This window comes from Ambystoma mexicanum, chromosome 5q (assembly GCF_040938575.1).
Source record: "Ambystoma mexicanum isolate Mex_15411 chromosome 5q, UKY_AmexF1_1, whole genome shotgun sequence".
In the NCBI taxonomy this organism is placed as follows: Eukaryota; Metazoa; Chordata; class Amphibia; order Caudata; family Ambystomatidae; genus Ambystoma; species Ambystoma mexicanum.
The window spans coordinates 1367252524-1367265639 of NC_090933.1; the positions used below are offsets into that span (position 1 = coordinate 1367252524).

Here is a 13116-nt window from a genome sequence, read left to right on the forward strand (position 1 = left end):
ATGTTGTGCTCTTTGCTTTGTTTCTGGTTCCATATGCATTTGTATTCTCTAGTTGTAGGTTCCCTGCTGCTTTCTGTGCTATGTTGTTGGTTCTGTATTTCATCTGATTTGTAGGTCCATTGTCTTGCTCTTTTCTGTGTTCCCCTCCCTCTCATGTTCTCCCTTGTGCGTACCTCCTGTCTACACCCCCTGCACAACTGCACCACCCCTCGCTTCTTCCTGCTTGGGCTCCCCTATTCACCCCATCTCTTTCCTCCCTGCACACTCTATGGTGCTCTCTGTCTCACCTAGCTTCTCCAACTGCTTTTCTATCGACTATCCTATCCCACTCACTAACTCTGGCAGGAGGAAGATCAAAACGGACAACCTGGTCTCCAACCCCGGCCTCCCTATTGCTGATGCCTAAACCAGTGCTTCCTCCAGACAGACCATTACCGACATACACTTTGTTGTTCCCTCTCCAGGCCTATGGACCCCCACATGGTTTCTGTTCTCTTTCCTTTTTCCTCTTCTCCCATCAATGGTGGCACCATAGTGGGAGGTGCTCCTGGCCCCCTTCCAACTCTAAGCCCATAATTAATGTCTATTGAAATGGCACCTGTTAGGGAGAATTCTCTTATAAGGCTAATTTCCCAAACCTATTGAGTCCCCCAGCAGCTTTGCTGGATTTTAGGGGTTTGTTTTTTTTTTCTCCTGCTAAGAGTGAAACTCTCCCACTCTTAGACATGATTTGAGATATGTCTCTGACTATTTGTGTGCTTATGGGCTATGGGGTCCTTTACTCCATAGGGTATCATCTGTTTGTTGTGTATGTGTTACACAGCACCCTCAGTGCAGTAACAGGGGTGGCATAGTGACCCCCAAACATAGACTCCATACCCTGGGTCTGACTACTGTCTCCCAGGGCATGTAAAGTCACCATTGGCTTTACTAGTCCAAAATTGTGAACAGTACCAGTACAAACCATCATATTGTGGAAGTACTGGAAGGGCTTAATTCGATTGCCCCTGGGTCTGTTTCCAAGGGGGCACTGTCCAGTCCCCCCTTGTCAAGTTTCTGGCTGGTGGCAGAGGTTACCACGGCAAATATTCCACCAGAATATTTCCTATGGGATTTTCCCATTGATTTTAAACACACCACTTTTTGATGTAATGTTAAAGATACCGCCGATTCATTTATTTAATATTAAATCATATCAGTTGGGTCTTTTCGCCAGAACTCTTTTCTAAAATGTTTATTCGTGTCTGTCTCTGTAACTCCAACCAAGGTTAGGCCCTTTGTTCCACTTTTTGTCAGGCTTCTCCACAGAAGCCCTCCAACTGGTGCCACTCTGTCTGGGTTCCACAGGATGTGTGGGTGGGGGAATTGGCACCCTGGACTGGGTTGCCTTAGCAACCCAAGTCACACTCTGTTCTGATTGGCCCAGTGGTGAGCCGCCCGGCTCACCACTTAGCATGTTTGAGTGACAGCTAGGCTGTTGAATGGGGTTTTTTCTGCATAAAAGCAGGGCTTTTGGGACTGGAACTTCAGAAGTCGCCACAGGACCTAAGAAATCTGAAGAGGGGAGAAGCTGAGCCATCTGCAACAACGATACCACCAGTGGAGCCCTGCTGTAACGACCTCACCATTTTCCCGACGACAAGAGGAGATCTTCTGCTGGAAGAGTCTTCTCCCTCTGAGCTGGTGGGATCAGCCAGTTCGCCATTTTGCCTTCCAGGACGTCCCGTGGTCGAATCGCCCGTGCCAAGCACCCCAGCGGATGGATAACCAAGCTGCACCACTGTGACTGCGAATACCAGGAAGGCACCTTTTCACCGACGAACTTCGCGGCTGGTTTCTTCCCTGGGCAGTGCAACGACTCTGAGGTTTTCCTCATCGACGAGGTCCTCTCTTCCCCTGGTCGAAACAATGAAGTGCACCCGCAGCCAGGAACAACTGCCACCACTGGAGCTTCCTCTCTCTTAAAGGTACTGTGTTCCACCTAGCCTCCCTTTCGTCAGATTGCTAAAGGTGTCCCTTAAATCCTTGGCTTTCCAACTGGGTTGGCCCCCAGACCTTCTAGCTTTACCTTTGGAATCACCCCAACCTCTTTTGAACATTTCACAAAGACTTGAATGTATTTCTAAACCATGTGATCTTGGGCACATTTCGCCTTGCTCCATTCAAAGTGGGACTGGCCTATGAATTTTGGCGCTACAGTATACTCTGCTGTCAGTATCTTGTTTTTGTCTCTTAAAAGTGTTGGGAACTGTTTTATTTTTATGACCTGCCTTTTTCTCTCCCTTTAACCTAATCATTGGAGTGCCATCTAAGTTATGCGCTCACCTCTGTTTTAACGAAAAGTGGTGTTTTGACTTAGACTTGTCTAGTAATTACTAAGGGAGGTGTGAATACTTTTCTGATTGTGTTAGACCTGCCTTTTTCTCTCCCTTTAACCTAATCATTGGAGTGCCATCTAAGTTATGTGCTCACCTCTGTTTTAACGAAAAGTGGTGTTTTGACTTAGACTTGTCTAGTAATTACTAAGGGAGGTGTGAATACTTTTCTGATTGTGTTGGAACTTGCTTTTGATTTATAGTGCTAGTGTATTTTCGAAAGTGTGTTTAAATAAATAATTATATACTTTTGATAACAAGCTCTGGTTAGTGTTTGCTTGCTCTACTGTGTTTTTAGCCCTATTGTGTATCCACTGTATACTGCCTAACTCTTCTTGAGAGAAGTCTGACTGCTCAGCCACAGCTACCAGGTAAATCTGGCTGGTGCAGACTGCTACCAATTGAGTTTACTGCTTACTCCTGTAGTCTTAATCTTTTTGCAGTGTTCCCCAAGGGAACTGCACAGGATTCTGCCTAACAGCACACTCTTGGTCCAGGGTCCTCAGGCCGATCTCCTCCTTTTTGATAGACACTTCACGTGCACCTTATCAACTTCCATTCCTCTCTGGCTATCCCGTCTTACCACTCTCAGGCTCCTCTGCCACCACCTTCCTCAGCCACCTCACCAGCACCTCCTGCTGCCTCTTTGGCCACCCTGTTGCCCCCCTCCTCTGCCACACCTCTGGCAATTTCTTCTTCCTCTCTGACTACCCTGCATTCTCTTCCTTCCCCCTTTGCCCATTCTCCAACACTTCTGCAGGGCGTACCTCTGGCCTGTATCCCTCCCTGGAATCCTTCATAATTGGCAACCTGCTCCACATCGTTACTCTGAACTCTCACTCAGCTGTCAAACATTCCTCTGACATCTGCCGTCTCCTGGAAGAGCTTGATTTGCACATACTCGGTCTCACCCACACTTGGTTCATGGCCAGCTTTGTCACGAGTTTTGACACTCTCCTTCCTGATGGATACCAGATCCTCTCTGAACCTATAACCAACCATCCCGGTGGGGGTGTAGCCTTGATCCCTGCTTCTATAATTCCAATGCAGGACTATTCCTTCTTTGAATGCCCGGTCTGCAGGCTCTCTATCTCTCCTAACCTCTCTCTCACAGTGGCCCCTATCTACAGGCAGCCTGATCAGGAGGCCCTTTTCCTCTCTTAGTGGGCTGACATCTCCTCTTCCTCTCAACTTTTCCTCCTTGGAGACCTGAACATCCACCTGGATGCTACCATCCCTTCTTCAAAACTCTTTCACAGCCTCTGTGTCTCTCCTTCTCTCTTTATTCTTTTCTCTGGCCTGACTCAGTCTGCAGGACACAATCTGGATACTCTGATCTCCTCAGACCTCCTCATCCCTAACCCCTAACCCTCTGACCACTCCTCTCTCTTTTAGTGATAACTTTCTTATTTGCTCCCACCATTCTCTCTCTACCCCTCAGGACAGTCCTCTCTTACTTTCATCTCTCGTTCTCTGACACTCTGCATGTCCTTGCCTCTGTCATGAGGATCCGCTTGAAGCCCAATTCCAAGTGCAACTCTTGGTACGACTCTGACCTTGCTGACTTTAAATGCAAGTGTACGGGGCAGAGAGGAAGTAAAGGGCTTTGGAGCACCCCCTGACAAACAGGTCTGCTGCCTGCTCCAAAGGCAGTACAGACTCTTTCTCCTCTTTAAGAAGAGAGCCTACATCCAAGCCTGCATCTCTGAGGAATCTAACAACTCAGTCGAACAGTTTAAAATCTGCAAGGAACTGGGCAATCCTGCTGCACTCAGTACCTCTCCTGATCCCTCCCAGGACCTCTTCATGGGCTCGGCTTCTCATTTACCACTAAAACTCAGGATATCTTGTCCATGCTCTCTTCCTCCACCTTCTATACCACTCCTGGCCCATCTGGGGCCTTCTCTCCTCCTCCTTTCTCCTCCTTTCCCCTGTTCGCCCCTAACAATGTTTCTAGACAAGTCTGATCTATGAATGTTTCATCAAAGCAGGTTCTCCCCTGCTCACCCAGAACCATCAAGGACCTCATCAACACCCTTGCTCCAGACTTGGCCGATTTCTGCAATCACTCCTTTGCCACTGGAACTTCCCCTCCACCCTCAAGCACCCCCGTGTGCACCCCCTTCTTAAGAAGCCCTCTGCTGATCCTTCTTCTCCGGGCAGCTATCGCCCAAGCTCCATAACTCCTTTTCTGGGCAAACTCCTGGAAAATCAGGCCATCTCCCAGCTTAATCTGCATCTGAATCTGTTGGTTGTTTCCAGGGCAACCAGTCTGGCTTCAGAGCTGCCAGAGCATGGAAACCGCTCGCCAGAACACCCTCAAAGACCTGCTCTCTAATCTTGACTCCAATCCTCATTCAGTCCTCATTCTCCTCGATCTATCCTCTGTTTTTGATACGATCAACCATACAATTCTGCTAAATTGCCTCATGATAACCTCTGTTTCACTGATCAGGCTCTGGTTTGGTTGACCTCCGTTCTCACCAACGCACCCTCTCAGGTCTAACTGGGGTCTTTACACTCTTATATCTCTCTCTCTACTTGTGGTATCCCCCAAGGGGTCTAACCTTTCTCCCTGGCTTTTCAACCACTACCTGGCACCTCTTGCCCACTGCATTGCTAATTTCTGCTCCAATTTTCAGTGTTTAGAGAATGACACCCAGCTCTCTTTCAGGCTCCCCTCAGCAACCTCTGCTCCTTCTCTCATACCAGACACTCTGGCTGCAATTCAGGAATGATGCCACCAATGATCTCTGCCTTAATGCCAGCAAGACTGAAATCCTCCTTATTGGTACACCTGCTCCCTCCTTTCTTCTTTCACTCTCTGGCTGCCCTTTCTGGGCCCTCTTCCTGCACCCTCCTGTGAGGCTACGAACCTTGGTGTCATCATTGAAGACATTAGCTGGATCCACAGATTAAGTGCAAGACACTCTCCCTATATCCCATATAATACTAATCCTTGGCTAGAGTAGGGACAGTTAGAAAGTCCCTGAGGGGGTCTACATAGTCAGCATCCTAGGAAACCACCATTAGCAGAAGACAGAGAATTAGAGTAGAGTAGAGGTCAACATTTGGTAGAACTAACCAGAGGCTACAGACACCCTGGTTAGGGAGGAGGATCCTGGGCAGATGTCAGGGTGAGATGACCTAGAACCCTCGGAGGAAAATAAACCCCCTTGAACTGTCTCAAGAATCGAGGTGTGCCAGTGCTGTCTGTGAGACCAGAAGGACCCATTTGTGTTTGGCAGCAAGATGGGGCATATTTTTGACCGTGGCTAGACATTGGTGCTGCCTGTATTTTGCGTGACATTTTTAACTAGGCCTCAAGGGTAAAACAGAATTTGTACGTTTTTTTACGGGTCAGAACATGTTTTTTTTTACTGTATTCAGGCATGTTTAACTGGTCACCAAGAGAACATGATAAGTATTAGTTGTCTGGACTGCCCTACATTGGTGCAGCAAGTCTGGATATATATTTTTTATACTCTGGCATGATATTGTTTACTGGCATTAAGGGTAAAGCTAACCTGATCAGTGTCTTATGTGGCCATATTGGCCCATGCTAGTGAAGCCAGTCTGGACATGTTTGTTTTTTTACTGTGGAAAATGCTCCTGTGAACTGTTTGTGACTTTTATCTACTGGATGTGTTCACATGTGACTTCATCAGGAAAATGCTCCTGTGCACTGTTTGTGACTTTTATCTACTGGATGTGCTCACATGTGACTCCATCAGGAAAATGCTCCTGTGAACTGTTTGTGACTTTTATCTACTGGATGTGTTCACATGTGACTTCATCAGGAAAATGCTCCTGTGCACTGTTTGTGACTTTTATCTACTGGATGTGCTCACATGTGACTCCATCAGGAAAATGCTCCTGTGAACTGTTTGTGACTTTTATCTACTGGATGTGTTCACATGTGACTTCATCAGGAAAATGCTCCTGTGCATTGTTTGTGACTTGCATCTACTGGATTTGTCCACATGTGACTTCATCAGGAAAATGCCCCTGTGCACTGCTTGTGACTTTTATCTACTGGATGTGCTCACATGTGACTCCATCAGGAAAATGCTCCTGTGCACTGTTTGTGACTTTTATCTACTGGATGTGCTCACATGTGACTTCATCAGGAAAATGCTCCTGTGCACTGTTTGTGACTTGCATCTACTGGATGTGCACACATGTGACTCCATCAGGAAAATGCCCCTGTGCACTGCTTGTGACTTGCATCTACTGGATGTGCACACATGTGACTCCATCAGGAAAATGCTCCTGTGCACTGCTTGTGACTTGCATCTACTGGATGTGCACACATGTGACTCCATCAGGAAAATGCTCCTGAGCACTGCTTGTGACTTGCATCTACTGGATGTGTACACATGTGACTCCATCAGGAAAATGCTCCTGTGCACTGCTTGTGACTTGCATCTACTGGATGTGTTCACATGTGACTCCATCAGGAAAATGCTCCTGTGCACTGCTTGTGACTTGCATCTACTGGATGTGTACACATGTGACTCCATCAGGAAAATGCTCCTGTGCACTGCTTGTGACTTGCATCTACTGGATGTGTACACATGTGACTCCATCAGGAAAATGCTCCTGTGCACTGCTTGTGACTTGCATCTACTGGATGTGTACACATGTGACTCCATCGGGAAAATGCTCCTGTGCACTGCTTGTGACTTGCATCTACTGGATGTGCTCACATGTGACTCCATCGGGAAAATGCTCCTGTGCACTGCTTGTGACTTGCATCTACTGGATGTGCTCACATGTGACTCCATCGGGAAAATGCTCCTGTGCACTGCTTGTGACTTGCATCTACTGGATGTGTTCACATGTGACTCCATCGGGAAAATGCTCAAGTGCACTGCTTGTGACTTGCATCTACTGGATGTGCACACATGTGACTCCATCGGGAAAATGCTCCTGTGCACTGCTTGTGACTTGCATCTACTGGATGTGCACACATGTGACTCCATCGGGAAAATGCTCCTGTGCACTGCTTGTGACTTGCATCTACTGGATGTGCACACATGTGACTCCATCGGGAAAATGCTCCTGTGCACTGCTTGTGACTTGCATCTACTGGATGTGCTCACATGTGACTCCATCGGGAAAATGCTCCTGTGCACTGCTTGTGACTTGCATCTACTGGATGTGTTCACATGTGACTCCATCGGGAAATGCTCCTGTGCACTGCTTGTGACTTTCATCTACTGGATGTGTACACATGTGACTCCATCGGGAAAATGCTCCTGTGCACTGCTTGTGACTTGCATCTACTGGATGTGTTCACATGTGACTCTAGAAAAACTAATTGCAAACAGTCTTTTTACTAAATATTTTCACAGAAAGCGTTCTGTAAAATGCACCATTTTAACTCATGATTTTTAATTTTTTTATTGGAGGAGACCACACTAGGTTGGTTCAAGTTCCCTCACTTCACTCATTTGCTCCTGCAGATTTGTGGCAAAGATTTACACTGCTCCATTCAAAAGTGTCACCAGCCACCAAGGTGATCCGGAGGCAGTTAATTGCTCTAGCAATCAAGATCCCATTGGGGAACAAGTGGCAACATGCAATCTGGGGCCTGATTACAGAATCTGTGCCGTGGTGCACGTGCAGTAATGCAGGGTATTAGCACTAGAGCACTATCGATGCTTGCCATAGTGCCTATACCACACCATATTGCACTTGTCATGGTGGAAAGGATGTACACATCGGCTGCAATACTATTTGCACTTGGGCACTCTCTGCCCTGGGGATGATACTGAGAACATTGCACTTGCACCGGTGCAAAGTCTCTAGAATCTGGCACCGGTGGAAAGACAATGAGTGGCACAGAATGAAACTGTTCAACAAATGATGTCTGAAAGGACATTCTTTAATTGTGCTGGTGGTCATGGGAGTGGTTTCCAGACTCTGGAGTAAGTTTATGCAAGCTCTGTCTGCACTTAACTGGTCATGTATGTGACAATAGAAAGTAAAGGTCGGAGTGCAATAGGAGTGTGTCATGAGTGAATACATTGCTTTCAGTACAAAACAGCAAATTAAAAACATGTCAAGGATACATTTACAAGTACTAAACACACAGCATTTACTGAAAGATCTGGGACTACATTAACCTCCCTCTCCTTCCTTCCCTCCCCAGAGTCTCTCACCCTGAATCCTGACACTGCTCACGCTTCACTCAACATCTCCACTGATGGGAAGACGATCACCTACCTTAAGGAGCCAAAAAGTGTTCCCAACAATCCGGAGAGATTTACAAAGCTCAAGTGTGTCCTGGGGTCAGAGGGCGTCACATCGGGAAAGCATTACTGGGAGTTAACATTGACACCGAAAGTCCAAGTTAATCAAGTGACAGTACCTCTTCTTTATTCTCTGGGTGTAGGAACACAGGCTGCTCTAAAAGGGGGACTCATCCATTTCTTCTATGCTGGTAGTGGGTGGTGGGGTCTCACATTTTACGTATTATATAAGATGCAGACTGCTCCTCCCCTATATAATGGTGACAAAATGTTAGCAAGAACACTTGGAGTATTCCTTGACTATGAAGGCCAATTATTGTCATTTTACGATGCCGAAAATCAGAAGCACCTGTACACATACAGTGACACATTCACAGAGAAAGTCTTTCCTTATGCCTGTCTCTACTTTCCTGCCACCGTGAGGCTGAATTGAACATTTGGGTGTTAACCTCACGTTAACAATCTTTGCCTTAGAAGGACAAGTGTGTAACAAATGTTTATTTGGAAAATGTAACTTTATAACCTGTCAATATAAGGAGAATTAATATAAAGTAAAAGTACATGATTTCAATGTGATCCTTCTCTTTAATGTGATTATAAGATATAAAATGATATGATGAGCTGCAATGATATGACGACTACAGAAGGCACAGAGACCTATGATGAACAGCCATCAACTGGATGAAAGAAATATAAGCCACAGAAGGACACAGAAAGGCCACATTTATTGAACATTAGAAGTTGATCATGCTCTTGAGATTAACAGTTTATTACATTTGCAAACTCTGAAATGTCTCGTCTACCCACCGGCCTAAACTACAGGCCAAGATCTAGGCACCAAATACTCAACAGGAATTACCACTCACCCAAGTGTAGACCATGGGAAGAGGGGGAGGGAAAGGGGAGCCTCCCTATTAACCACCTAAACCCCAGGAGGTGGTGAATGGGGATGAAGCAGCCCCAGACTCAACCCCAGGTTCTATGATCTTTTCAATCCCTGGCAGAAAAAAGGGAACGTTTCCCCCATCCAAATCACAGAGTAAATCATTGTCAGAATATGGAAAAATAAAATGGCGCTATAAAAAAAGCGATGTGCAACAACCAGCAGTGCCTACAGTACTTGCAGAGGTCAGTGATGCCCCCACCTGTAGCGCTTGGGAGGAGTGGCGCGAACTATCCCATGCAGAGTTGCATTCCCGCTGTATTCCCGCATCCAATCGCCCTGCTGCAGTCCCCTATCCGAGTGAGGGAATGCGAGGGAATGTGAGGGAATGTGAGATGCAGCCTTTGGGGTTGGATGAGGAGGCACTGGCGAGCAGTGTGGGAGCACAGAGCTCTGCTTTGGAGAATGGTGCCAGTCAAATAGAAGTTTGCACCCCCACACACGACTTCAGTAAAAAGCCTTGAGAGGCCTTGAAGGTCCTACTGTCAGCTACACATTCTTCAACCCTAGAGTCAGGGTCGGACCTGGACATGGGCTCGTAGGCCTTAACAGAGGAAAATGCTTTGGTGGCAAGATTCATAATGGATATTGCAAGCTTGATGCTGCAATTAAGTATGGATTGTAATCCTAGGGGGGCAAAGTGCCCAATAACAGAAGTTCAAGTAAAGACTCTAGTGAGGACTCCGATCAGCAGGACATCTGGAACACCCCAAGATCCTCCGGAGCTAGGAAAAACATGCATGACAACCTCTAGTGCACATTTGTGAGGCCAGAAGGAAGCCTCCCTAAAAGTGGGCCGTACAGATGCCAGACAGCCCATCTACAGGCTGCCATTGGTTCAATTGTCCCCATTACACTGTCACCCTTTTTGAAAATATATGAAAACCTAAATGACAGTCTTAAAGACCAGGCAACGCTACTTGCCTTAATGCTGACCAAGTTGGTCTTTATTGAATCATTTATCGAGGCTACTAGAGAAAAGAGATCAAGGGAAAGGGAGAGAGAGGGGGTGATCATCAAAACTCTTATTAATTTAATTCAAGAAGCAAGGGATGAAACAAGGATGTTCCTGGGAGGGAACCGGGAAACAATTACACCCTTGAAGCATGATGATGGCACTACAGTGAGGGAACACAATGCTAAACAAGTCCCAGTAGCGACTGCAGGGAGTTTACCACAATCTGAAACCATCCTAGTTGCAAGAGAATCAGTGAACATTGCCCAAGTACCTATGTGCTGAGAGCTTGCTGATGATTCACGAGCTCCCCGTCCTTGGGAGCAGCCCTCACCCCGGGCCCCCCTGCTGAACCCAAGATGCCTCTCTCCCAAAACTCTGCAGTTTCTGCTCAGGTACGAGCGGGTGCAGCTCAGAATTAACAATGGTGACTGTGCCAGAGGACCAAGTAGGGAGAGTCGTTAAGAGTGCAGATCACTTCCCGATCTTTAACCAAAAGTCCCAAAAACAGGACATTGCCCCGGCATAAGGTAAGAAGCTGGATCCTTTGAAAAAATGACAAAAATGTGCCCCTAACAAAATCTTCAATGGGGGTTGGTGCACAGAACGTTATTAGAAATGTAAGAACTGTATCAGTGGAATACACAAACGTCATAACCACAACAGAAAGTCATAGGTTGGGCTGTAGTGAGGAAAGTCATCTGACCCAGGGTACAAATGAAAAGGTTTTAAGGACCTGTTATACACAGGAGGAGATCATTGACGTAGAAATCTCTGCAGATCCTCTGATGCAGTTTTCAACACTCAAAGATCTTGAATCTGAATACTCTGTGGATAAAAATCGGACAGAAAATAACTTGACCTACTCAGACCCTGCAGAAGATGGGCCAGAACTCCAATCCAAGAGGCCGACCCAACGCGATCTCTCATTTTTGACTTTGGAAGAAAAATGGGCAAGAACAACAAACAGGCCTGTCATCTCAGAGAAGCTGCACTCTTTGCTGGCTTGAATGATCGAGCACTCCTGGAATGATAGACAGATATGTGAGGCGGTGGGTGAGCAGGATATTAATAATTTGGCAGGGACCTCCCGTTCATATAATAACTCTCACGACAGAATGTCTAATATACAGGACTAGAACCACGACCACCCGCAAGGTTATACTGGAAAGGGCACTGGAGGCTAACGATGGTTTAATATTGAATCAACACAATGGGCCTCATTACGACCCAGGCGGTAAGGGGTTAACGGCAGCGTTAACAGCGCCGACCCTTACCGCCTGAGTACGAGGTCCCTTAGCGCCATGGCACTTTTAACACCTGCTTTTAGCAGGTGTTAAAATCCATGGCGCTAAGGGACCATGGAGTTAATTACGCCACCTTAATTTACGGTGGCGTAATTAACGCCTTCCCCACTCCCATTATACCCTATGGGGCAAAAATGGGAATGGGGAAGGGTAAATGGGGATTGGGGACTTACCGCCCCGCCAAGGTCGGAATAGGGCGGTAAGTCCGCCAACCACCATGGCGTAAACGTAGTTTACGCCATGGTGGTAAAGTCACGGCCCAGGCGGTAACTTACCGCCTGGGTCGTAATGAGGCCCAATATAATGAGCCTCCTCCATCACATCCCTCGATTACGTCTGATTGAATCTAAAGATATTAGGGCTGTGGATTTTGCAAATGAAAATGAAAACGTTTGTGCCTACATATGACCTCTGCCTCCTTGACAGCGCTTATGGTAAAGCGATCGATGAATTGTGAGCTCTGGGTTTTGATTTAAAAGTCTGCAAGCCTCCAATAAAAACAACCCACGAGTCGAGACCTCCTTTATATACTCATAATCGAAAGGAAGATACCTGAGGGGTAAGAAGAGGCTCCAAAAAACTTGCAGCGAGATAAGCCTGTTTTACGTGTTCTGACTCTTTAACGATCACCATAAACAGCACAGAAAAGTTCCAGAGGGCAGGGAAAGGAGTGCCGAGCCTTTGAAGCAGAGCATCACTAAAGGGCAGTCCTGGGATTGGCTGGCCAGAGCCGTTGCCCCGACCTCTAGAGATAGTGTTTGACCTGGAGAGGAACTGGGAGGCTGGATTTTGGGGAACCTGGAACACCAGAGTCTTTACCCACCTGATTAAGAGGTTTGCCATAAGAATGGACAAACTGGACATTATATGTTTGCAGGAAACAAGGCTTAGGGAAATTCATTTATTGGATGGCTACACAGGATATCTGAATAAAGCAACAAAGGGGGAATTGGAAAGGCACAGCTCTGGTCTTCTAACTGTGATAAAAATCGCTATATAGAGAAGGTTATTCAGTCATACATCCTAACACCCTTATTCAGATATTAATAATAAAGTTAATGGACGATCCCTTAGACAGACAGGGTTGTCTGGCACTCATCAACCTTTACTAGAACCCAAATTCTGAAGACTCTAACATGTTTGTAGGTTTAGTAATGGAATGGATAGATCCTCTGTATTCCCAATTAGAAGACCCTTGGGTTATTATCTTTGGCGATCTAAACTTAGAGAGTCTTTATTCTGCCACAGTCAGAGAAGGGGGAGTGGAGCTGGTGTCCCT

At 46.5% G+C, this 13116-nt stretch overlaps 1 protein-coding gene across 1 annotated transcript in view; it reads left to right on the top strand.

The window, feature by feature from the left end:
• Nucleotides 1-11758, top strand: part of LOC138498728 (CD5 antigen-like) — a 688494-nt gene extending 676736 nt beyond the window's left edge. Inside the window, exon 7 of the mRNA XM_069622366.1 lies at nucleotides 8533-11758. Coding sequence (XP_069478467.1) covers nucleotides 8533-9065 — 533 coding nt within the window. The 3' untranslated portion in view covers nucleotides 9066-11758. The remainder of the gene's footprint in view (nucleotides 1-8532) is intronic.
• The last annotated feature ends 1358 nt before the right edge of the window (nucleotides 11759-13116 follow it).